This window comes from Sander lucioperca, chromosome 16 (genome assembly GCF_008315115.2).
Source record: "Sander lucioperca isolate FBNREF2018 chromosome 16, SLUC_FBN_1.2, whole genome shotgun sequence".
Taxonomy (NCBI): Eukaryota; Metazoa; Chordata; class Actinopteri; order Perciformes; family Percidae; genus Sander; species Sander lucioperca.
Window position 1 is genome coordinate 13829341 of NC_050188.1, and position 27033 is coordinate 13856373.

At 40.6% G+C, this 27033-nt stretch overlaps 1 protein-coding gene across 6 annotated transcripts in view; it reads left to right on the forward strand.

Moving 5' to 3' along the window:
- The first annotated feature begins 36 nt into the window (after nt 1–36).
- The window catches only part of ubap2l (ubiquitin associated protein 2-like), a 33977-nt gene continuing 6980 nt past the window's right edge, over nt 37–27033 (forward strand). For 2 of the 6 annotated variants that reach the window (XM_031296087.2, XM_031296091.2), the window contains exons 1-26: nt 188–378; nt 1548–1685; nt 2335–2412; nt 3405–3515; nt 7439–7613; nt 9016–9117; nt 10430–10475; nt 14681–14725; nt 15548–15654; nt 15976–16035; nt 17124–17176; nt 17384–17469; nt 17930–18110; nt 18351–18549; nt 18714–19042; nt 19289–19461; nt 19768–19888; nt 20401–20440; nt 20532–20718; nt 20866–20932; nt 22437–22746; nt 24154–24242; nt 24493–24546; nt 24658–24739; nt 26264–26481; nt 26855–26960. In XM_031296087.2, the coding sequence (XP_031151947.1) occupies nt 1590–1685; nt 2335–2412; nt 3405–3515; nt 7439–7613; nt 9016–9117; nt 10430–10475; nt 14681–14725; nt 15548–15654; nt 15976–16035; nt 17124–17176; nt 17384–17469; nt 17930–18110; nt 18351–18549; nt 18714–19042; nt 19289–19461; nt 19768–19888; nt 20401–20440; nt 20532–20718; nt 20866–20932; nt 22437–22746; nt 24154–24242; nt 24493–24546; nt 24658–24739; nt 26264–26481; nt 26855–26960 (3115 nt within the window). In that variant the 5' untranslated portion in view covers nt 188–378; nt 1548–1589. Of the gene's footprint in view, nt 379–1547; nt 1686–2334; nt 2413–3404; nt 3516–7438; nt 7614–9015; nt 9118–10429; nt 10476–14680; nt 14726–15547; nt 15655–15975; nt 16036–17123; nt 17177–17383; nt 17470–17929; nt 18111–18350; nt 18550–18713; nt 19043–19288; nt 19462–19767; nt 19889–20400; nt 20441–20531; nt 20719–20865; nt 20933–22436; nt 22747–24153; nt 24243–24492; nt 24547–24657; nt 24740–26263; nt 26482–26854; nt 26961–27033 lie in introns of all 6 variants that reach the window. The other 4 variants (XM_031296090.2, XM_031296092.2, XM_031296088.2 and 1 more) reach the window with 3 other exon arrangements.

The window sequence follows — 27033 nt, forward strand, 5'->3', positions numbered from 1 at the left end:
CTTACACTCCTCATCACTCAGTGTACCAACATTTATTATCTGTGTTGTGCATCCTCACCACTGACATGTCATAACTCCGCTGATAATATTAAACTATTTTAGTGTGTAATGTGATCACATGTTGTGGGTCCAGTTTCCTCGAAGCGCCCTGTAAACCACGTGACGCAGCTCTCCGTGGTGTCAGAGTGGAAAAGAAACAGGTAAATTCAGTCTCTCGCTTATTGTGTGAGCGAGTCGGTTCGCTATATTTTCCCAACTTAGTTGTATCAACTTGGGGTTCAGGAATTATATCCTGTGCTAAATCCGACTAGACGGTCGACAACGAGACCACTTGTCGGTCGGTTGTGTAGCAGTGTCAAATATTGAGCCGGGTTTCTGGTCAGTATCGTCTGTTATTTATTTTCATTTTAGCGGCCTGCAGGCCTGCCTTTAGCATCGGTGATTCCTATGTCGAGAGCCCGGTCACCATAATATACTGGGGCTACAATGTTGTATAGAGGTGGTGCAGTTTATGAAGGGGCTACTTTGCTAACTGGCTAATGTTGCCTAGCTGTGCGAAACGACGTTAGCGTTAACGTTAATTAAGTTAGCATGGCTAACATTCGTTAGCAGACTAGCTAGCTAGCTAGTGGCAACGGAGTGGCATGGGCGTTTTTGGTTCGTTCGAATATGAAAGCTTCACTGCTCGCTAGTAAGTTAGGTAATTAACTTGTTGGCCATCGAGCTAAGTCAGCAGTTGTCGGTACTCAATTAGCTAGTTTGCTATCGGCTGTTAGTTATCCTCGTTGTCGCCATGAGGTGAAGCCGTGAGAAGCGGAAGCCCACCACGACCTCAAAGCTGGATGCTTTCCACTCAAGTATTAGCTAGTTGGCTAGCATTTTGGCCATGTGGCTGGTTAATAGAATTGGATATGTTCGACGGGCCCTGGTTTTAGGCTTGTTTGTGGGCTAGTCCAAACAGGGTTTTACGTAACGTATGCAAGATTAAGCAGCCGCCGTGGATAGCAATGTTAACAGTTTGCTATCCAAAAGAGATGTATAACGTTAGCCAGTCGGATGTCTTAACTAACGTTATGTGTTTGTATCTTGGCTCTCTCATTTGGTGTTCAAAACAGTGCTGGTCTATCGTAGGATTTGCAATCATGTTTCACACTATAGTTTGACTAAATACCACCAAGCCTATTTTGATAAAGAAAGCGTTGCATAATACTGTGAAGAGGTAAATAAGTTAGCTAACGTTATGCACTTGCAAGCCTTGAGTGCTGCAGGCACGCTTGCTTCGCGGGTCATACCCGCGGCTAGCTTTGGCTTTAGACATTGCCTGAAAAGGAGCTGAAAAACAATCTTTGTCAACGTTTTTCAGGCGTCTCTGGGAACAAAGCTGATGCTGTCTTCTTGATAACGCTGCTAGCTCTCTCTCCCCCCCACTAGGCAATAAGCCACCAGGCAGTTTGAGGAAGTAGTACTGTGTACCAGAAATCCATGTGATGACATAAATAGGTAATAGTCACAGGTCTTTAATGTCTCTCTCACCCTTCTCTTCTCAGGTGTTATTCCTTTGTAAATACTGTTATTTGTATATACTGTAAATGATGACGTCCATGGGCGGGAACCGAGCCCGTGGCAGCTGGGAGCAGACACAGGGCCAGACACAGAGTCAGACACAGCACAAGCAGAGGCCTCAGGTACTCTCACCACCTGTCACACTGCCCAGATGCAGTGATATGCACTAGGGTTGAAAATAGGAAAAGCAATTTATTAGTAAATGTGACTTGTTTAGTTAGACACAGTTCTACAAATACGTAGTACAGTCACCAACAGTTGTGACCGTATTATTCAACATAACTTCAAATACCAAATGCATGGCTCAACAAAATGTTCTCTGTAAGAGATTGTGAAAAATGATGCTAGTTACAGCCCTATTAAATAGTCAGTTGATAAGTTTATTAGACTAAAGCTAATAATCCACTACAAGATAATCAGGACTGTTGACACCATATTTTGACAATCTGGAGGTAAATCCCTGATTTTAGGGATTACACCTTTTAGTCTGAACTACACTGATCAACTAACTCACTGATCTAAGTGGACCAGCTAACATCACACAAGTTTTATAGTTACAATGTAGTGTTTGGGCAGGTCTTTAAGCGTGTAAGGGATTGAAGGGTCTAACAAGACATCTAGTAGCCAGTGACGGTAGTAGCTAGTTGCATTGAAAAGGTTTTAAAGATTTTATGAATGGCTTAATATGAGTTTGTCTTTTGTTTTTACATGAATGCAAATCTGTGCTTCTGTTTGTTGCAAATATTGGATGTTTCACTACTCTTGGAACAGGCTACCGCAGAGCAGATCCGACTTGCGCAGATGATTTCAGACCACAATGATGCAGACTTTGAAGAGAAGGTCAAACAGGTGAGCAGAAGCACATCGTTTTGTCCTACTTGAGTTTTCCAGTTAAGTAGCACTACTTTGTGTTTTTAGCTGTGATACATATTGTCACATGTATTGTGTCTTGCATTGGGTGTGCATATGTGTGTCTCTTATATTATGCATATTGCATATATGAAATTATTATTGCATATTTGGTTGGCCAGATGTCATCAAGCACATACAGTCAGTGACACAACATTCAGTGCATTATATTAAGGTTGCGGTGATGGTGGTGAATATTATTTATAGCCAATATATCATTCTCCATAAAATGTGTTAATTAGCTGTGGAATTGCTATGAAAAAATGCTTGAACTATGTATTTTAAGGCACAAGCTAAGTTATTAGAAATGGTCACAGCAAATGGGTATTTTTTTCCCTGTTTGCATGTGTAAAGAGGTTAAAAATCTGAGGTTCCACACTGTATATTATTAGCTGCTCTTATTAAATAAATCTCAGCAGTTTCAGTTGCTAGTTTGACAAATGCTGACATGTTGCTTTACGTTTATTTGTGTTATACAGAATCTGGCAATAAATCCTATGTGATTAATGATTACGTTAGTCAAAGTTAAAAAGTAAGACCCAAAATTAGCATTTAAGGTTGGAAAGTTTTATAATAAAAAAAAAAACGTATCGGTACCTTTTGATAAGGGAGGTTGTTATCTTTTGCAGACTCGATTATAGTGTGTAGAATTTTCAAAGGCATTGGAAGAGGGCATGGTGTCACAACCTTTATGGAAAATAAAATGTGTGTTCAAGCTACTGAAGTGACCAAGATGGTAGCAGGTGTGCTGTTCTGTAGCTAACCTTTGTTCTGATGTATGTATGTTTTTAAAACATGTTTTTTTTGTGTGTATAAAACGTGTTTTTTTTTTTTGTGTGTGTATAAGTTCAGATTCAAATTAAGAGCCTTTTTTATGAACAAGTTGTCAAGGGTCACCTCTGTGTCTCATCATGCCACTCTTTCTTTTGCAGCTGATTGACATCACAGGCAAGGACCAGGATGAGTCTATGATCGCACTGCACGATTGCAACGGGGATGTCAACAGAGCCATTAACGTGTTGCTGGAGGGTAACCCAGACACTGTGAGTATTGGCTTTGTGTGAGGGCTTAGTGTAAGAGTATGGGTCCTGTGAAGGTATAGCATGGGATGAACGCAGACAGACAGTTTTCCTAGTTCAGATAAAATTGTATATCAAGGTAAAAAGGTGCAAAAAGAAATTGACTATAAACACATTTTTTGTACTTCCCTCGTTGGTCAGTTTGTCACTTCTGCATGCCCCTAGTACGTTTTCACTGACCCATTAAGAAATTAATCCTTTCACAAATGTATTACTGTCTCACCTTTTTGTCTCAATTACATTATTTAAATAAGAGGTAAAATCGATAATCGACTGATAATTTCGATTCAATCTTTGACCAGTTCTTAAAAATTGCCACAAGTGCAGCAAGGATGATAACAATGAGACCTCATAGTTACTAGGGCTATCAATCGATTAAAAAATGTAATCTAATTAATTACATACTCTGTAATTAATTAATCGAAATTAATCGCATACATAATTAACTGTGCCTGAACCTAAAAAGAAAGGTACTAAACAACATTCGGCGACATTAAAGAACGGCTTGTTTATTGCTAAGGCCATATGGTCAAAATGAAATGATTTAATAATAATGTATAACAATAACTTATTTCACTAATAAATAGCTGTTGAACGACAAAAACAACCACCAGATGGGAAAAGGACATTTAATAATAACTTTGAATGCACCACAAGGCTGTAGTTTACCAGTTTCATTGAACGCACCGTCTGTGTTGTTTTTCCGAGGCAGCTGCAGATTGTTACATACCGGTGTTGAATCCTCTACAGTAAAACACAGTCAAACTTTACACCGTTTAGCGTTAGCTGTCAGCATTTTAACCGCTTTTAATCCAGCTACTAGCTAGCGGTAGGCTAACGTTAGCTGCTGTCGAGTATAGTGTTAACTAGCGTCACATGCAGCGGTGTTTGTGTTGTCTGTATCGTCTGTTTCAGAGCAGCAGAGAGAAGCGCAGGCATATCAGTGGCACCAGATTTCAGTAGCCAACCCTATTCAGGAAGAAGATTTTTACAAGTAAATGTTCCAATCGATGATCCAGGCAGCGCATTCTCGTCTTCCTCCTTCATTTTACAGTCCAATGGTGGCTAGAACGGCTCCGGGTCAAATGTCAATATGGAATGGATTAATGTGCGTTATTTTTTTTTACGCGTTATTTTTTCTCATATTAATTAATCGAAATTAACGCGTTATTTTGACAGCCCTAATAGTTACATAAAGCTTTTATATAAATGGAATTAGTAGAATATAGGGGGACATTTAAACCAAAAAGGGTGGAAATGTATCTTGCCAGCACATTAATCAGACTTGATAAGGGGCTGTCAGCTTCCTGGATTGTTGAGATACTCCACAGCACTGCGAAGTAAGGTCTGGCTACTCCACACATACACTCTGGTCTGAGTATTTCACAGTCTGCTCAGTTACTGGGATTTTCACCCACAACCATTTCTAGGGTTTACAAAGAATGGTCTGAAAAAGGAAAAACATCCAGTATGCTGCAGTCCTGTGGGCGAAAATGCCTTGTTGATGCTAGAGGTCAGAGGAGAATGGGCCGACTGATTCAAGCTGATAGAAGATCAACTTTGACTCAAATAACCACTCGTTACAACAGAGGTATGCAGCAAAGCATTTGTGAAGCCACAACACGCACAACCTTGAGGCAGATGGGCTACACCAGCAGAAGACCCCACCGGGTACCACTCATCTCCACTAAAAATAGGAAAATGAGGCTACAATTTGCATGAGCTCACCAAAATTGGACAGTTGAAGACTGGAAAAATTAGGGCTGTCAAAATTGCTCAAAAATGACGTTTGAATATTCCCTCTAAAAAAACACATAATATTCGAACTATTCGAACATCTGGTTGCGCATGCGCATTTTGTCAATGACGCGCATTACGTCAATAACAGGACAAATAAAAAAAAATAAAAAAAACGTCAACAGGACAAATTAATACAAAGAGACATAACTACTTGTATAGGTGTTCTATTTAAGTTTAAACATATTTGACAACGTATTACCTACACAAAAACAAGTAAATCAAATGATGGCCAAGACCGCAGACCTCGCTCACTCGAGCACTTTCTCTCGCTCTCACGCTCTCTGTGCAATGTGCAGCTGTGCGCATAACGGTTTAAAACAACAATAAACACATTTTGAGTGCTGATCAAGAGTTTTGTGCAAGCAATTTAAGGTCGCGACTATTGTCCCAAATATAGCAGGCTTCATTCAGTGATTGAAACAAATATTATTAACATTAATTGAAGTTTCACAGTAGCCTATATAGAACCGACATTGAACACTCCGAGCGAGCTGTGCTGTGGTAAACATGGAGCTTTTCCTTGACATGAAACGGTAAATAATCAAACCAGTGGAAGCAGTGCATTTAACCTTTATTCATGCATATCTCTTGCATACAACTTTATCTCGCGGCTCAACTATTTTACCTCCTACCGACCAAAATCCAAAGTACTTCCAGACATGGCTTTTTAGATTTTGGGTGGTTAAAATCGCTTTCTCTGATGCGGTCGAGTTGGGCTCTGCACTTTCTGCCATCTTCCATGCAAGACAAGTCAACTTTCAGCAGTGACGCTGTGCCAGACGAGTGCGATTCCTGTGACCTGTCCCTGAACCCTCAGGCGCGCTAGTGCGCCCACTCGTAAAGCAGACAGCCTCTGTTACCACGAGCGTTTTTTTTCCACTTTTTTTTTTAATTCGAATATTAATTTTCACCTTCAAAATTCGTTTTTTAAAAACTATTCGAATTTAGAATATTCGTTGACAGCCCTAGTAAAAATGTTGCCTGGTCTGATGAGTCTCGATTTCTGTTGAGACATTCAGATGGTAGAGTCAGAATATGGCCTAAACAGAATGAGAACATGGATCCGTCATGCCTTGTTACCACTGTGCAGGCTGGTGGTCGTGTAATGGTGTGGGGGAAACTTGTTTTGGTGGAACATTTGCACCCCGTTATAAAACGCCACATATGATATTAAATGAAGTTAACTGTTCACGCATTACAGTAACGTGAGCTAGATAAATAAGCTGGCTACATGCTTAAATGTAATTTGCTTTTATCAGTGCATCGCTGTGTATTTTGTCAAATTTCTGCCAATTGGTCCCAAAACGTCCCAGTTACATAGTAAATGCCGTAAACATATTCTTTGTAAATCTTTACAATCATTCCGCATAAGAACTAAGCAGGCCTACCTTGTTGTACGATGCAATTTTCTTCAAAACTTGCCATTTTCAGCATGTAGCTCGAAATTTGTTGTTTCCCAAAACGAACAGTTTTGCAAGGTGAGGGACATCCGGCATGTCGATCCAGACTAATGCCATACTTACCACCAGACAACACTCCACATTCAACCAGTTTGTTTATGAATACATTTATTTTAGTTGTGATTGAATTTTGGCTGAGTACGTTTTCCTGTTATGGCAGTGGTCTAGAAATAAATTAACCTTCACTTTTCCTCAGTGTTTTTATTACCGTATTGGTAGGGCTGGGGTCTGAATTCAATACTTTTTAGGCACCGATCAAATTGCCTCTAAAGTATCGAAAAATGCCTAGTTATTCAATACCCAATATTAATGCCAAAGGAGAAAATCTCATCAGCGTCAGTGAGCCTATAAGCATGCAGCAAGCAGGAGAAACTCTACGTTGCGCACAGAGATGGGGCTCATGTAGTAGGAGCTGAAAATGTGTTTTTGTGCCATAATGTGTAATGTTGTATTTTTTGTTTTATAAAATTGGTATTGAAAAAAAGTATCGTTTAGGAACTGGTATCGAAGTCACGATATTGGTACCAGTATTGAATATTTTTGAACGATACCCAGCCCTACGTATTGGTGACTCAGTACATAGTCAGTGAGTCCAGCAGTGTAACGCTGTCTTTATTTTTTCCTAAGGACTCTTGGGAAATGGTGGGGAAGAAGAAAGGAGTGTCAGGCCAGAAGGAGACTAGCCAGGCAGAAACCGGAGAGGAAGGAAAAGAGAACAGGGAGAAAGGAGGAGAGAAAGATGTAGCACGTCGTCGAGGTGGAGCTCCACGTAAGGGCCGTGGAGCCAGCAGGGGACGAGAGTGTAAGTGTTAACTATCCCTTTACTTTGACTTAACCGTTTTACTTTTTTAGGTATCAAATGAATATTTGTTTTGGCACACAATGCACTAGTTAGGGCTGCACAATTGATCGGACACAATTTTGGTTTCCCACAATTAAATGAACATGACTGCGATATTGACGTTTTAAAATCTGTGCATCGCTCATAGAATACTGAGCTGCATAATAATTAAGCGCTTCCTAAATGAACAGCCAGCCACCAAGGGGTGATCGAGATGTCATGCCTTTGCACATGCACCCTGGAGCGGCAGCCTGTGAAAAACCTTCCTGAATGTTGGGGCTGCAGTCCAGAGTAGAGGAGTAATATACAACAGAGAGCAGATGGGCGAAATGAAAATCAAATGTCTGGAGCACAGGGCAAAGAGCTAGCCCCATTTTTGGGTACAATTTTATTTATGATTTGCTTCTAAGTGATGCACTGTGAATAAGCGCCAGTCATATTTTGATGCAAATATATGTACATTTGCAGGAATGTAGCACAACGTGGAAGTGAAAGCAGTGCTGTTAATATAAATGTGAAAGTGCAATAAAAAATATGTCCTTAAAATCCATGAATAATAATGATAAATAATCGTGATCTTAATGTTAAAAATAATCATGCTTATCATTTTGGACATAACCCTGGAGCCCTAGCACTGGTGCAATCAAAATTGCATATGCATGCCACGATTTACAACAGGAGATAAGTTCCTGTCCTGTTAATTTTGACACGTTTCACTAATGCATACATGAGAGCACTGTAGTACTCCAGAATTAATCTGCAATTTGTGAGCAATGATTTGTAAAAAAAAAAAAAACTGTACTGTGGGAGGCTTTAAGAGTTTAGAAGCAGTATGAAGTGTCTGGTTCGTATCAACGGTAGCTTGTAAACGTATAAGAACAGTGTGGCTATATTTGTTAAATGAAGTTAAGAATAGAAATGTTGCACAGTTGCAACAAAATTTCCATAAGACAACAGGGAGCCTTTTAAAAAATGGCATTTTCTGACATCCTCTGCATAAAAGCATGTTAAACTAATCAGGGTAGCATGACAACACATCTTGGTTTGAAGGTAGAGATCAAAGTATCATAGGTCAGCTCCATTATGCCATTAGTATATTTGCAGCACACCAGTAGCCCCTTAGTCCCAGCTGTGGTTCTGAAGGGGGGGGGGGGGGCAGTGTGTGCCACAGTAAATGATAGCCAGCAAAAGAGTTGTGATTTATCTTTTTGAATCTAGGGCTGCTCAGCTCTCATTCTGCACCACAATTTGATACCGTTTCTCTGTTACCTGTAAACACATTTTAGCCTAAATGATTATTTTGACATCTGCGTGCAGCGTAGTGTCTAAATCTAAATCTGACGCCATTCTCTATTAACTCAAGTTCGTGGTCAGGAGAATGGCTTGGATGGAGCCAAGGCTGGAATAGCTGGAAGAGGTGCAGAGCGAGGCCGAAGGGGAAGAGGAAGAGGAAGAGGGACTGTCGGTAAGTTGCTGTAATCCTCTTTAGACAAAGTCATTTGTGAAGGAAACGTATCTTATAGGGGTGTAACGGTAAGCAAAATCACGGTTCGGTACGTACCTCGGTTTTAAAGTCACGGTTCGGTTCATTTTCGGTACAGTAAGGGAAAGAAATGCAAACATTAAACTGCAGGTTGTTTATTACTATAAACTTTTTTTTTTTAACAATTTGTTTACACTTTTTAATAAAATATAAATAAAATATATATAAAATTAAAAAATAAGAAAAATACTGCTGCAAAGTTCTCCACTAAATAAAATACTCTGTCTCAAACCAATATCACATAATAAAATATAATGAAAAATATAAATAAATAACTATGGATTACAGTGCAGCATTATCAATCCCAGCTTGTCAACAACCGAGTATGGTCGTAGATCAGCTGCTATAAAAATACCAATTGCTTTCGTTATTGCGTTGGCCCGATCGGAATTACCAGCAAAGGTCTGTTTAAATGCCAACGGGAGCTGCGTTTGAATTACGGTCGTTTTTTTCCCTTGTAGTAGTGATGTTCACACTCGCGTGATGCCTTTTCAAGTGCATTAACAAGTTTGAAGTGTTGCCAGAAACATACCCTATCATTCCTGAGCAACGTCGGCACACTGCTTTCGTCTTATCGACTAGTCTTTCTCCGTTGACGTATTTCACTGGGAAACCGAAGTGTTCCCAAACAGGAGACCTTAATGATATGGGTGGCTCTTCAAGCTCCGGCTTGTCCGTACTGTCTATGGGCTTGTCTGCATTGGCCATGACGCTAGCTAGCGAGAGGGGGGCTAAAGCGTGCTGTGTATGTTGTTGTATAGCGTGCGGTGTGTGATTATTTTTTTCCCCAAACCACTTCAGTGGAAATCCCGCCCTGTAGTCAATTTCATTGGTTTAGGTTACAGTGACGGCGGGTAGGTTTAGAGATCAGTGTTTGGTGTCTGTACAGTGATTGACATATTGACATGACCAATGAAAACTTTAGAATCAGCTGCAGGGCGGGATTTGCGCTGAACGCGGAGACTTCCGCCACTTAATATGTTCGTGTGGAAACACGAAAATTGACCTATGTTCCACACACAAAAGATTGCGTTCGGCCGTTCGGTGCACACGTGCACCGTACCGAAAGCCCTGCACCGAAACAGTCCGGTACGAATACACGTACCGTTACACCCCTAGTATCTTATCAAAACAAGGCGAAATCGAGGGAAGGTTTTTATATTTACTAAAAATGCTGCCATTCTTTCTCGTGAAAATAGTTGTCAGGCTAAGAAACTGACTCTTGTCTCTTCAGGAGTGTCTGGACGGCGAGGAGGCAGATTTTCGGCACAAGGCATGGGGTAAGTGAACACCTGCGTTGTCTAAAACCAGAAGGCCTTTTGTTCCACTTTTACCTGTTGCCATGGTCACCAGAGCGCAGGACCCCAGCCCATTGTTTAGCCTTAATCCAAAAGAGGGAGAATATACATCAGCCAATGGGATGGAACAGCCTGGGCAGAATAGTTCTCTTCAGAGTGCACAATGTCTTAACATTTTATTTGGAGTGCAATTTTGATAGAACCACTCAGAAGGGTGTCTCTGCTCTCTGGCCCTAAGGGGGTGTGTGTGTGTGTGTGTGTATATTAATGTCAGTCAAGTAGTTAGCATCTTATACTGGCAGCTTGACTAGTAGTTGTCATAACAGAGGAATTACTTCTCAACTGTGATGACATTATTGCCAAATTTCATCATATAATGGGCGACATTGTAGTTGTCATAACAAATGTATTGCCTATGATTATAAGCAGTTCAGTGTGATGTTACTCTGTAGTTATGGATCGTTAAATCTTCTGGTCTGCTAAAGTAGAGTAGCACGTGATATAATGTGGCTTTCTCTTGTGAGGTCAACGGCTGAGTGGCTTCCTCCCAAGAGAAGCCGGAATGTAATTTTCACTCTTAAGAGTACAAAGTATTGAATGTGTGCTTCAAAGCTACTGTATTCGTGCCATAAATATGTTTGAACACCGAGGCTCAGAGAGTAGAGGGATGACTTGAATGAAACCAAGTGTTTTGGTGTAAGACATTAACTAACACAACCTCACATGTCTTTAAGGTTTTATCTGTATGCTTTGTGTTTCCATGATGCTGTGAAAATGTCCTAGAATTTTAAGTATATAGTGTGTGGACCTATATATTGACTTGCATATGTCAATGAATTCTACAATATGCTTATTTCATGTTGGTTAAAAACTAAGCTTGTTTTTGGTGAGCTGGGGCTTCCCACCTGCAATCGCATGCAGCAGTGCTAGCTGAGGTGTTTTCATGTTACCTAACCCCCCCACCCCCCTCACCACAACAGTTCTGTGATTGCTTTTGCTTCTTGCTGCTAGCAGACACAGTTTACCAGCTTGGCTTCAGTGTCAGTTAAACACGGTGACTTAAATGAAACAAATGTGGCTCAAAAGGAAGGCATTTGTGTGTATCATTGGTACATTGTGCTGGTACATTTAAAATGATGCTAAGGCACCTTGTACCATTCACCCCACATGCACATATTCTGCTTTTAAAATGTTAGCATTCTAATCAAATTAAATGAATACTGTGAACTCACAAGGGAAACGAGTACCACATGTCATTGCTGATGAATAAGCTAATCAAAAAGATTTGTTTTAAAGTTGGTGTAAATGTGAATGATTGAGATGGTAGGAGGAATGTCAATAAATGAATTCAATTCATGAATTTATCTACAAATGTTGGTTTTTAGCCAAATATAGCAGATTATATTTTTATTTACATATTAACAATTGCTTGAAGATGCAGAAATGGTGCCAAGAATTTCAGACACAAATTCACTCACTTACTCACTGGCCATTAAATAGGAAAGAGGAGGTATTTGCTTATTAGTTGCCTGATACCTGTGTCATAACATTAAGCATAACATGTGTAGCTAAGTTATTACTGCTCTCCTAAGGCTACATTGACACTATAAGCCAAAATCAGATTTTTGGTATATTAAAAATGTATTTACATGGTTTTAGTTGCAATTCCAAGAATCTCAGACACATTTGGGGATTAAGAAAGTCTTTAGTATTTGGTGGTTAGTGAAGTAATGGAAACATCACTTTTTGCCTCATATTTTATAATGTGTCACGTTGTAGTAAAATAGGTGTGTTTTAACGTGTGTGTATATAATATAAAGTAGTGGCTCATCATTGTGGAATTAAAGCATGGTTTAAAAACTGTATTGAATTGAATCACTACCTTTGAGATTGTGACACATAACGTAATGTTGCATCCAGGGTTGTGTTAGCCATAACTGCAGCATGTAATATGGCTGCATATATCAACCTCCTTCATCGCTGATGTTGCCTGGTGTAAAGGATGCAGTCATTATGTAGCCAGTTGTATTCACTTGTACCACAGCATTGGTTGGCACATTTAAAGTGTTGCCTCTTTGGGGTAACGGTTAGCTGCTTTTATTTGAATTCTCTAGTTGAATTTGCAGAAAAGAAACAGAGGAAAGAGATGGGAGTCCCACTTTGTCATATTCATCGAGGCCTCTCCAAGTCAGCATATACAAATCCCCTGAAAATGGTTAATATTGTACGACATAGCTACAAATACTAGAGTAAAAGTGTGGTTCTTGTGGAGACTGAGCTCAGCTGTTTATCTGAATTGAGCTAATTACATTTGAAGCTGGTTAAGGTTTATCATGAAGTATGTGTTTGTCATTACAGTAGTTGATGTAAGGTGGCGATTTCTTTCAATGGAGATATTGAATGCTGATTTACATCAGCAACCTGTATGGCTGTTTAGTAATAGCTTTGAGAAAGGGATGTTTTTTTTATTTTTTTACAGATAGCTGATTTTCGTTAACTGATCATTAACCGTTAACCGACAAACCGGCAACTGATTCTCAGTTCACCCATCCAGGAGGCTCAGAGATATTTTCTGCGTTCAGCTTCTGCAGGCAGCTGCAGACTTGTACGGGTAGCGCAGCCACTATATTGCATGCATGCATTGTCGTCGACGCATGCATCCACATTCCCAGTAACTGCTTACGCGTCCGAGACGATCTCCCCCGCATCCAACTGCAAGCTTGTCAGCTGTGTTTCTGCCTGGCATACTACTGTGTAGGGTGGCCAATTTTACCCGCAAGTCCTCACCAATATAGTGGCATGTGTCACGTAGCTCTCCGCTGTAAGAGCTGTCCAGCAGTCGGTGGTAAGAGCCATGAACTTGTCAGGAAAAAAGAGCTTAAAACAGCTTTTAAGCTCTTTTAAATAAATATTGTTTTTTGGCTGGACAGCATAGGGCTAGGCCTATAACCTCACTGAGTGATGAAGTTCCACCATTGGTCGAGTGTATTGGCGCGATAAACTGTCTTATTGCATCAGCAGCAAGCAGGCGATGCATATTTGATCATTTATCAGAATCAGATAACTTGTGTCATATATGCCTTTTGATATTGTTTATAATTGGAAAAAAAAAATAGCCGAGAAGCTAAAACAATCGCTCCGGATTGCAAGCTTTCGCAGAGCTCTGTGGCGCAGTGTGTGCTGTGTGAACATCACAATTGCTTAACATGGGCGCTGAAAGGAAACAGGTAGTTCTGCAGCGGCCGGTGAAAGAACGGCAACAAAGAGAGCAGAGAAGAAATAAACGGTAAAGTTGTCAGGTGGTATTAAATATGCAGTGTAGATTTCAATTAGTCTGTGAATAAATGCTGCAGTTTCTCCAGACCAACATTTGAGGCTGTAGTTCATAATTGTCATGGGGTGAAACCTATGTCTGGTCTACAAAGTAACATTAATTACACAATAACACTTTAGATGAGTAATCCAGAACAAAAACCTGTTTAAAAAAAAAAAAAAAAAGCATGATTACATTGAAAAGCAGTCCTCAATTATTTTTCTCAAACATATCTTTACAATGTCATGTGATAGCTACCTCAGTACACAACAAATATTACTGGGACCACTACGGATGAACATTTAATATCTATACTACATTATAGACACCACTGCTGACTATCCCTGTAACAATTTGGCCACAATTAAGCATATTGACCATACGTGGTCCAGTCATATACTAGGTATCGACCTGTTTAGCTGATAATATTAATCGGTCAAAATTCTTATTGTCGGTTAACGGTTAAATATTAACATTCCTAATTTGTAATGATACAGCTGTGTGATAGAAGGTACCATTGACATTTTAGATTGGTTAGGCATTAACTGCATCAATGAAAAGATTACTGCATTTACTCTTGCATAACTGCTCTCATCTAGCAACGGTTTTGTGTTTGTGGCTGCAATGTGTATACCTCTGATGAGTTGGGTTATTGGTCTGTATTTACCCCCCATGACTAAAAGCACACTGGCTTGCCTTGCATTGGAGAGTGACTGACCGGTGTAGAGTGTTCGTTACAACACTGGCACAGGCAGATCGAAGGCATTTTGCTTACGCTGCTGCTCTGGATTGTGGTCTGAAAAACAAAAGCTTTATCTTCTACTTTTACTTTGTTGTGCTTCTTGTAATTGTTGCCATTATTTTTCCTCTAAAGCCAGATTGATAAGGGGCCCAGATATGATATTGCAGGAGGTGAGAGGTGAGTGCATCGCCTCTGGTGTGTCTGTTATTCTTGTTTTCTGTAGGGAGACTTTTCAGTGCCATAAAACAGGATGTTGTAATATAAGACCTTAACAAAACAAAGTATTACTCCTCATTCTATTAATAGGATATTAAAACGATATGACCTTCCTGAAATTTGATGTTAAATCTGCTCATGCAAGCCATAAATGCCCTCAGATTTGCACAGGAAGGATCTTAGACAAATAATGAAAGCATCTTGGCTTGACTCAAAAGAAGTCTTGTTCTTCATGTTGCTAGGTTGCACCAGCTGTAATTTTACCAGCATACACAGATATGTCAGATTAATTAAAAACGTGCAGTACCAGGAAAGAGTTTTTAAGGAACAACAAAAACAGTATTTAGATGCTCATTTGCATGTCTTGACTGTGCAAACTCTCAAATATGGAAATGGTTCCACTTCAGTTCCTATAATTTCCTCTTCCTGCTAAACTCCCCAGTCAACTCCTTTTCTGAAGTGTTTCTATTAGCTAAAAGCATAATGACTATAAGAGCAGAGCTGGGGATTTATTCATACAGTACTCGTAGTGCAATATGCAGGCGCAAAACCAACTAGCTCACTAGTGGTTTGAAGCTCTTAAGAATTGAATAGGAGTCTGCTTCTGCTTAACATTTTCAAAACTTTGACCTGTAGAAGGTAAGTTAAGAAATGGACCCCATATTATTGTGTGTGGGCACCCAGTTGTGGCTGAAGTTTTTTATTGTGCTGGCAGCCCTTCAGCTGTTAGTCAGTACATGCACTCAATTCTCAACTCAACCCACTTATCACTTTCTTCCCCAGAACATTCAACCCTGCTGACTATGCGGAGCCAGCCCAGGCAGAAGAAAACTATGGAGGGTGCAGCACCTGGAACAACACAGGAAGCGCGGACCTTGAGGAGGGAGCTAGTAAGTTAATATATTAAGAAGTGTTGCCCTCTAATAAGAGAAGTAATCTTATCAATGAATCATCTGTTTACCATCAAAATTATTTTAAAAATCATTATCAGCATCCCAAAGAAGCTCTTGTGATAAAGATGAAAGGAAGGAAATCCGCTTTTCGATGCTGTGCATAGAACCATGCACACTGTTTACAAATACCAAATTCCAGAGATATTGTATTTCTCTTGGCTCTTTACATCCAGATCTCTGTGTCCAGTTGTCTGAAGTATAGTTACATTTTTTTCATTACATTCAACTTCAATCTCCTGCTTCTGTCTTTGTCTCTAGGGTTGGAATACGCTGCAGGAGAGGGAACAAATTACCCGCCCAAGTTTGACTCTGCTCCTGGTAAACCTATCTTCACTTTGAGGGCTCCAGACTAACTTTTTTTTTACTAGGACCACTGTAGCCTGCTAACTAAAAAAATGTAGCGGCAAATGCAGAAAATGTAGTGGAGCACACCTTAAATCGACCTGCAACACAATTTTTCACATTTCCCCCATTTTAACGGTTTTCCTGATAATGCTTTGGAGATAAATACAAATAATTTAGTTGAGTCACATTTTAATTAAATGGTAGTAGTATTGTCAATTATAACATTATTGCCTCAGCCTTATACAGGGTCTCCCTCACTCCTGTCTTTTTTTGTTTACACTGAAATAGCAATCATATCTAAGGTGATTAGACGGAGCGATACCACAGTGTGTGGCAAATGTCGGAGCTGACATTAGCATTGATGTAAAAATGCAAATAAATCTGTGAATGCACAGGCAATTAAGTTATATCCCGCAGTTTTGGTATCCCATCCTTTTTGTCTGAGACCGAGACAATACGGTCGATTTTGTGACGAGACCAAATACAACAGTACTGCTGAGGTCTATCAACACAGCCCCGCAGACTGTAAGTGCAGGCAAGCGGGGTTGAGACCATAAACAAAGAGAGGAGGGCTAACGTTAGGCTAAGGCTAACTCCTTATCTACTATCACCACTCAGCATTTTCCTGACCAATGTACGGTCTTTAGCAAACAATGGATGATCTTCGACTGCGGGTCACCACTTGTAAATGTATTATGGACTACAACATCATGATTTTCATGTAAAAACATAACAGCGCTCTGCATCACCATGTGTGGTCGATGAGTGTGACGCTACGAAAGCGAGACACACTAGTGTAGATGATCCACGCAGTTGACTAATCACTCACTGACCATCCCCCTCTCACACACATTGGTCAAATCTGGCAGACTCGCTCTCTCATCCTCTTCAACATGAAATAAAAAAAAAAAAAAAAGTCGTCAAACGTGCGAGTAGTTAAAAAAATTACTCCGTCTCAAAAAATGGTCGCAAAATGTTTTTGTTTTTATGCATCCCTTATTCTGTTTGAATCTTGTTTGGCCTATCAAAGTAGTATTTAACTGTTTCTCTTTGACTCATAGGTGCCTGGAGGACTGCCACAGAGGAGTGGGGCACTGAGGACTGGAATGAGGATGTGAGTGTTTCTGGGATCAACCTTATACAACTGCTGTAGCTCTAAATATAACATTAAGTGTGAACTTCCAAAGACAAATTAGAAGTTCTAAACAGATTTTAGCATAGTTTCACTGATGGAAGACTGGATCCATTTTTGAATATAGATGTTAACTTTTGTTCTGCCAGCTGTAATTTTTTCCATCTTCTACTCTCTCTTCCTCTGCAGCTTTCAGAGACCAAGATATTCACAGCTTCCAGTGTGGCTTCCGTGCCTCTGCCTCAAGAGAATGTTACCATCACCAAAGGCCAGAGGTGGTTCACTTATGCCCTTTATTAGCCTGATTCCTTAGCCTTCCTTTCAAGTAATTGGTTGGGAGAATAATTACATTAGCTTGTTTTCACCGTTTACTTGTTCAATGTGAAATATCAAAAAATAATTAAGAATATTAATATTATGGCGTAAGCTTCTTCAATTATGTAGGTTTGCAGCATTTCCTTGTCCATTATAGTAAACTAAATATTGTTTTTGACTGTTGGTTGGGGAAAAAACTATTAGAAAATTGTAGTTAAAAGATTTTTTGCAAGGCGACGTCCTTTTGAGGTTTTATAGACTAAACGATTAATTGAGAAAATAATCAGCAGATTAATTGATAATTCAAATGATTAGTTGTTGCCACCCTAAAGTAATTTGTTTTAGCCGTAGTGAAAATAAAGGTTCAGTTGATGCAGCTCCCATTTCAAATGTCCTCCTGTTATTTCCACCTTGCTATAGGATTGACCTTGCGGTGCTTCTAGGGAAGACTCCCCCATCCTCCTCTTCAGAGACAGAAACCCCCCCCATGGAGGCCACTCAGCCCCCCTCCTTGTCCCAGTCACTGGTTTTCAGCAACTCTAAGCAAGGGGTGCCACTCTCCCAAACATCCACCAGCACCCCTTACACCCAGCACAGCATGGTGAGACTCACCAAAAAAACACTAAAACATTTTTTAATTATGTGCTTATATACACCCTGGCTCTTAAATTTTACTTTACTGATGCAGCTTTTACTTACGGATGCAAATTGTCTCTTAAGATGTTTATCTCAACCACTTCCTAGCGACACAGGATGTCTATTGACATGTCATAACTAGGCCCATGTAGCATTATTTTTTATTATTGTAATAACAGTGTGTCATCATCTGCCAACATTGCAGGTCAGCATGCTGAGCAAGGGTTTCGGGGATGTGGGGGACCCTAAAGGTGCAAGCACAGGGACCACTGGCTCTCAATTCCTGGAGCAGTATAAAACAGCCCAGGCACTGGCCCAGCTGGCAGCCCAGCACTCCCAAACTGGACCTCCCAACACAACCCCTTCATCCTGGGACACCAGTGCCACCTCACTGGGACAATACGGTGAGCTGACATCCTTCTGTAATTACTCTGATCTTCCTTCAATTCCCTTTAGCATGTTAAGGATAATGACCTAGATATTTTCTTTTTTTTCAATGTAGGACAATCCTAACTGCTCTCAGGGTTTCTTAACTAACTTAAATTATTTTTCCCTCTCCACTTACCAGATATGAAGACTCAGCCGGAGTCTGCGGTCCATACGCCCTTTACGAAGCGGCAGCCCTACCAGGCGGCCACCTCAACCTCGTCCATGTTGGATGTTTTCCTGCAGGACAAAGGCCTGCCTTCCTCATCCTCGTCTTCTTCCTTACCCCAACAAACATCTTCACCCCATGTGGTGCCCCCGCCTGCTTCCTCCCTTCCCAAAATGGCAGCAGTCTCTTCTCTAGGTCAGCAAGTCTCCCCAAGTTCCTCAGATGCCCAGGGTTCCAGTCCACTGCCTTTGCAGCAACACAAACTCAAACAGCAGAAGAAAAGGACCTCTATCACAACAAAGGTAACAACTGAATTCAAATTACAACATATTTTAAATGTGATGATTGAATCTTTATTTTTATTAGATTTTTTTAAAGAGAACCATAAGAAATTCTCCATGCTAACAAAAATTAAACATTTGATGAATGTGATGGGAAGTCTTGTGTGTGTGAAAACAAACTCCTGGTCCTGCGATAGTAGAAACCATCCTTGGACAAGACTCAAAGTATGTGTGCTGATTCTTAAAATGCCCTTAATCTTCCTCCAGATTCCTGCAATGGCGGTAGAGATGCCTGGCTCAACAGACATCTCAGGCCTTAATCTTCAGTTTGGAGCTCTGCAGTTTGGGTCAGAACCAGTTATACCAGAGTACGAGTCCAACCCCGCTACCACAACACCAGCCAACCAGGTCCAGAAAAGTCTCTACTCTAGCCCCAACAGGTTGGTATATCTAAAATACTTTGTACCTTTTTTAATATGAAAATAAAGTACATCTTTGTTTTTTAGACGTGTGTTGACAGTGAAATATTTAATTGTTCTGTTTTTTTATTTAATTTTTATTATGGCTGGACATTAAGCAGTTGAAGTTTTTATATTCTATTTTTTCCTTATGCAGCATCTATTAGAATCACTGGGTTGTAATGATAGATTTAAGTGCATATTCTAGTTTGCTTTAAAATTTAAGTTGTAATTTTTTAAGTCAGTTCCCTAAGAACACAATCTTGTCAATACCATTACAATCTGCAGTGAGTCAACTCCAGCTCTCTCCAACTCCAGCCAGATGGACCTGTACGATCAGAGAGCATCTCAGACTCGGCGCTACCCTCACTCAGTCTCCTCCTCCCCTCATAAGGATATGCAGCCCAAGGTAAGGCCAAAGCTTCCCTCTTTTTCACTTGACATGATTAAACATTTAATATGGTGTTGTGTTAGTATAGTACTATAGTATTATAGTAGAGGAGTGGCTAGTGCAGACAACTTGCTTAACCCCCACTTGGTCCTTTGGAGCTCTGTACTAGTAATGAAAGGCTCTGGTTTAATGTGGAAGTCTTCTGGAGTAAATTAGCTGTTTAATTTACCCCTTCATTCCTTCGGCATTGCTAAAATCATTTAGAGATCATTACCTGAACTCCAGTTTAAAATGACGAAGGGAGCAGGTGTTCTTAATAAACTGGTGTTACTCTAATCCCCCTTATTCCAGTTTTTTTTTGTTTGATTTGCTTGTCATTGTAATACACTACTGGTTTCAGACCTGTAGTTAAAATGCTCTGCATAACAAACAAGCTTCTTGGCTCGACTGTTTCCAAAAGTCCAATGCTGTGCAACTTCTTATGAATGGCCTGTTTCCATAGAAACTCATCTTCATTGTTGGTTTTACAGAATGGCTTCAGTTCAATACAAGCAACACAATCTGTGGAAGGTAAGTGTTTTTTTTCTTAAAAGCATTGTTGAAAAGTTTCCTGATCACTCTGGATTGGAATTTATTTCAGAAATATCTCCTCTCTCCCCAGCTGCAGCAGGCTCTGCAGTATCTGTTAAGCCGGTCTCTGATTCGGTCACGCCTGTCTCCAGCATGGGCACTTTGACTGACAGCGGCTCTGCCTCCTTGATGTCTACATCCAATCAAACGTCCCTCAGTGGTCTGGGCCACAGTGAAGACTTACCTCCAAGCACCATCCCCCCTCCTCAGCACAACAAGTGAGATGCTGCTAAATTAACACATACAAAGTAGGAAATTAATTAGTATCCTAAGTTATGACCTCTGGGTAAACCCAAGTATCAGTAAATGTGATGGTATTTGCAGATAGTTGAGACGTGCTCTGAACCTTCCTTTCATTTCTACAGCTCTCACCCATCGCAACAGAACAGCCTTGCTCCATCTGCAGTCCGGACATCCAACTCAAGCTTACTGGTGAGCTCGTCGTGCTTATTACAGTATTTTTACAACCTATAATGTGGATCTAGCATTGGCTTTAGCATTTTTATGGCCTTTGAAAGAGCGGATTAAAAAATGTTTTAACCGGACAGACAGAAACCATGAGTTGTGTGTACATGCGTGAGCATTTCCTGTAATGGCAGATGGACACATCAGATGTCAGGGCTCCAGACTGCGACCAAATGGTCGCATTTTGCGACCAAAATTTGAGAGTGTGCGACTGAATTTTACATCCAGTCGCACGTGTGCGACCAGTAAATTTGCCCGCTTTTTTACACGTTAAACGTCGAAATTTCGGTACCTGAGAGCGCGTAAGCTCAAGCTTATCTGTCCTCTCTGAAAATTGACGGAGAGCGGAGCTCTGACACAAACACACACACTTGCACACACACGCATAGCTGCGGACGGTGCAAACTACGTCGGCTCTGCAGTTTTGTTGAAGTCACAGTGAGTCACGGAAATACCGATAAAGTGGTTTCAAGTGTGGTTAGTTTTTCAAAACTTCACGCAGACAGCATTTGCCGCGATATGATATTAATGGAGAGCCGAAAGCGGTCGCGGTGCTGTTAACGTTACACTTCCTAAGCAGGCACAACAGTGGTTCTGTGCCCTGGTGACTGACTGACAGGCTGAGATTGTAAGGCAAGGCAACTTTATTTCTACAGCACCTTTCAGCAACAAGGCAATTCAAAGTGCTTTACATGAAACATTAAAGAGCAATTAAAAACGGTCATGAAAATAAAACAGGCTAAAAAAGAATATACAAATACAAGAATAAAAGTTACAGTGAGTAAGAAATGAATAATTATTCAATTTAATAGGTTGTAGGGATGGGTTTGGGAGGAGGAGGATTTTGTTTAATTAATAAAATAACAATGTTCTAAGTACATAGGATAAATAGGTTTGACAATAATTTTTACAACTGAAATAATTGTTTTGTAATTATAGAGGGAAAGTACCAAAAAAAAAGGTACCGTTGGGTAACTGAACTGAATTTCAGGTATCGGTACCAATAATGGTTCAGTAGTAGCCTAAACAATGCATGTTTAATTTTAAGTTGAATTCATTGTAATTGTAGACTAGATCTTGTATGTACGTATGTATGTATGTATGTATGTATGTATGTATGTAATTTTTTATTTTGTTTTTCATGACAACGATGGTGCTGTCAGTTAACCTTCTATGTTGCATCTTCAAAAGTGACACTGATAATAGATGCAGAAATTACAATGTGCTGTTTCAAATTCAAAGTATTTATTAGTAATGCAGTGGAAATTAGTAGAAATGTGAATATTTGGTTAGCATGTTTATGTATGGTGTGTGCCCCTACATTTTCTGGTTGCGCCCCTAAAATTTTCAGGTGGGGGCCACTGTGCTCCTAGTGAAAAAAGTTAGTCTGGAGCCCTGGATGTCTATTCACTCTAATGGAAGTGTAATCTTATCAATCCTAACCCCATCTTTTTATCTTTGGTCTCTACAGCACCCCAGCGTAGACGGTGACTCAAGCCTGCACTCCGCGTCCTTCCCTTCCTCTGTCTCAGCCGTGCCGTCTTCGTCAGTCCCCTCCTCTTCCTCGATGGCTGCTGCGCAGGTGTCCCTAGGGGCCCCTCAGGTCTCCTCTGTGGGCTCTGCCACAGTTTCAGCTCCCTCCGGCCTCGGCCCCACTAGCAGTCTGGCCATGGGTGTCAACACTGCCTCCATGGGTGTCCCAGCTGCAGTTGCCGCTTCAGTCTCCTCGGCAGCCTTGGCCATACCTTCCTCATCCTCACGCAGCTCTGCAACATCCTCAGGTTAGACATAAACCCAAGCACAAACATGTTAATGAAAAATATACTTTTGTTTATCTATTACTGTTTAGACAGTTTTACATCCAAATCTTGCATTGTGAAATTTCTTAACAAAATTAGTATTTTAATACTAAATGCTTATTTATACTTAAGTATTTTAGCTTTTCTTTTCTACTCACTTTGTCTGCCTTGCTTACTGTAATTTGTGCTATCAATCCACAGGTAGCATTACCAGTGAGTTAATTATGGCCTTTAGAATTTGGTGTCATGGCTTTACAATTCTGAATAACTTGCCGGTTAAATGCACTGTCAAAATTATATTTATCCATAGTTTGTTTTAGTCATCTGTGGTTTGTAGGGTTGGGTACCGAAACACGGTGCCAATAGGGCACCGGTTCCGACCTAAACGGTAGTAACGAGACTGAATAAGAACGAAAATTTCGGTGCCTTATTTCGGTGCCTGACTTTACACTACACTCAACAGCAGGTAACGTTAGCCTACCTTTAGCTAGCAGCTGGATTAAACACGGTTAAAATGCTGACAGCTAACGTTAAACAGTGTCAAGTGTGACTGTATTTCAACACCGGGACGCAACAGTCTGCTCTGCAGCGCAGCAGATGCCGACGTCGGAAAAACACAGACGGTGCGTTCACTGAAACTGGTAACCTACAGCCTCGCGGTGCATTCAAAGTTATTGTAAAATACCCTTTTCCCATCTGGTGGTTGTTTTTGTCATTCAACAGCCATTTACTTTGTGAAATAAGTTATTGTTTATTATAAGTTATAACATTACTATTAAATCATTTAAAAACAAGTTGTTCTTAAATGTCGCAGACTGTTGTTTAGTACCCTTCTTTTTTTTTTTTTTTTACTTTCTTAAAAAGTATTGGTTCAAAAAAAGGCTGACGCTTGGCGACGGTGCGGGACACACCGCAAAAACAAACCTTGGTGTGTCAGGGCCTTTACTCTGTTGGTTGCTCCTCTGAATTTTTTTTGTCTCTCTCTCACACACAAACGCGTTGGATTTGTTTTCCTTTGTGCTCCCTCTGCCAGTGCAAAGTTTGTCACGTTCTCATTTACTGATGCATCTTGGGGAGAAATTTGTAGCACTTGGTTTGCTGCAACAGATCTCTCCCTTGCTAATTGGAATCTGGTAGAATCATTTTCATGTACAAATGAGATTGCAATGGGTAAGAACTGACATTGGGATTAGAGCATGGTTGATTGTGCCGCCCTACTTTGTTACTGTAGTTTATGTTGTGATTTCACACTGAAAATACTGTTTTTTTATATACATGTCCTTTTTGCCGGTGTGCATAGTTAAGCAATGGATAATAGATTTTTAGTAGTGGCTTGTTTGGCAAATCAATGCAATGCATTTATGTTTTTACATTGCTTTGTGCATACAGGGAAAGCACCTCCAAACCTGCCACCTGGAGTGCCCCCTCTACTGCCCAACCCATACATCATGGCCCCTGGACTACTGCATGCCTACCCTGTAAGTTCCTGCCAGGGTTAGACAGTCTTTGTACAATCTTGAGTTTTACCTGTGCTTACCAGTTTGTTATATAATTGATATAGTAACTAGATAAAAAGATTTGTGCCGTAATGTGTAATGTTTTTAAAAAATTGTTTTTAAAAGTATTGTTTAGGAACCGGTATCAAAGTCACGGTATTGGTACCAGTATCGAATATACCCAGACCTAATAGTAACACAATTTTCTGATACATTTCTTGCTCCATCTTAGCCTCAGGTGTACGGCTATGATGACCTACAGATGCTGCAGACAAGAATACCGCTGGTGAGTTTTGTGAAGTGTTCAACTCCTGCAATAAAACCATTATGCACAAAATACCTCATTGCTTCATGTCCAGTATTTTTATATTATAAAATAATATTTCTCTCTCTCCAGGATTATTACAGCATCCCCTTTGCAACTCCCACAACAGCACTGACTGGCAGAGAGGGCAGCCTGACTAGCAACCCTTATTCTGGTGAGCCATGCGTCTATTAAAAGTTGAGCTAAAGCGTGATTTATGCTTCTGCGTTAAATCTACACCATGGCTACGTATGTAGGTACGTGAAGACGCAGACCCTACGCTGTATCCTGACGTGCACCTCTCGAAAAATTTAACTACGTGTCTCGGTGCTCGCACATCGCATTTACACAGAGAATACACGGTATAAAAATAAATAAAACTTGCGTGCAAATGAATTAATGTAATGTGGAACTACTGTTACATACGCGTTTCTTAGGGACACCTAATCTGTAGCCCCGCCTTAGCTCTGAAGCTCCCGAGCTCCGCCTACACGTCAAGTCGGTCCAGTGGGTCCACACCAGAGCCATGTCTTTCTCTATCACTCTGGTCCACACGAAGCAAACCTCCCTTCCATATACAACCAAACAAGGATGTACTGTAGCTGTATCCCTTCTTGCCTCGACCACAAATGGCTTCCAAGCCCATTTGCTTCGCTGTTAGCTCCGCCGTTATTCGTTAGCTCCGCCGTTAACTGTTAGCTCCGCCGTTAGCTTCGCTGTTTGTTGCTAGCTCTGCTGTTAGCGTGTGAAGCTAACGCCACAATTCGCCAACTGCTCTGTGTAAGAAGCTGCTCTTTTAACACTCCTGCTCTGTGCATTCACATGTGAGAGCAGCGCTTGTCTCCCATATCACACTACTAGCTAGCTGATTGTCTTATTTTGTTTACAAGTTCCAGATGGAGTCTGGAGATGATGTGGGGTAGCCTACATATTGTTTACTGTTTACATCTTACTTTATACATTTCAGGCTGTTACAGCTAGCTCAGGGGAGAGACTGGATGACACTAGGTGGTACAGCCTGAGACATGCACAATAAAAAAAAATTGCCTTCTGCATTTTTGTTATGCTTTTCCCTCCATTGTACCGAACCGTGATGTCTGAACCGAGGTATGAACTGAACCGTGACTTCTGTGTACCGTTCCACCCCTAAAGCTTTATGTGCTGAACTGATGAAGGAACGGTTGGAATTTTACGAATATCTTCACATTTAAATGTAGTGCGCTACAATGTGCTTTTTGTTTTTGGTTGTTGATAGAAACTAAGCCTGGCTGGATGACGGTGCTACATTGGTTTTATTATTAGGATAATATTGGCCACATGCATTTTCATAAACATGTTTAGCAAGATATAATAACATTTAGAAATGGCACTTCCAGTGTGTCCCAGGCCAAACATTCCAGTATTTAAGTATCTATTGCTGTCAGAGACTGTGAATGCATGCCCTATTACAAAGATTGAGGGCAGTGAGATAACTATGAATTGTTTTTGGTGATGATTAGTGAAGATTGTTCTTCAATGCATAAATGGTTCAACATCCTATCAGATATGGCACCTCACAACATGCCAAAAATTGAGGTAATTGTTTTTTTTCTTTTATGTCCTTTGTTTATTTGTGATGTATTTAATTTTTTTTTAATCTCACGTGTGGTATTTGTACTTGTCACTCTATCCTGTCGTCCTCCGTTTCCTTTATTTGTAGGTGACTTATCAAAGTTTGGTCGAGGTGATACATCATCCCCGTCTCCAGCCACCACATTAGCTCAGACGCAACAGAACCAGACCCAGACGCATCACACCACACAGCAGCCCTTCCTCAACCCTGCGCTGCCGCCTGGCTACAGCTACACAAGCCTCCCATACTATACTGGCATGCCAGGCCTACCCAATACCTTCCAGTACGGACCTGCTGTGTTTCCGGTGAGAAAACCGAAGTCTCCCCAAGCTAGCTAACTTGTTGGCTTCCATCACAGTCCTGCTCTCACCCTTTATTATCGTTTTCAATATCTTCTCATAAGAAACAAGACGGATCATAATACCATGAGGAAAATGGGTGGGTCTGGACAGAAGTGGGCTAGCAAATAAAATTTGATGTGTGCAATAAATGGAAGAGATTATTTTGGTGTCCCTTTGACCTTTCCTCTGGTGGCACTATGTAAGAGTGCATTTTAAGATTTAAATGTATTTCCTGACCGTACAAGAGAAGAGAACTGGATTCTCTTGACCCCACAACACAAAATGGGTTACCCTATCACTTGATGACATTGCATTCCATGGTTTTGTTTTTGTCCAGGTGGCTCCTACCTCGTCAAAGCAGCACGGTGTGAATGTTGGCGTCAATGCATCAGCCACACCCTTCCAGCAGGCTAGTGGCTATGGTTCCCATGGATACAGCACTGGTGAGGCATTAAACGATATTGAAGTGGCAATTTAGTGTTGAGAGGGTTGATGCAGGTCCTGCTCTATATACTT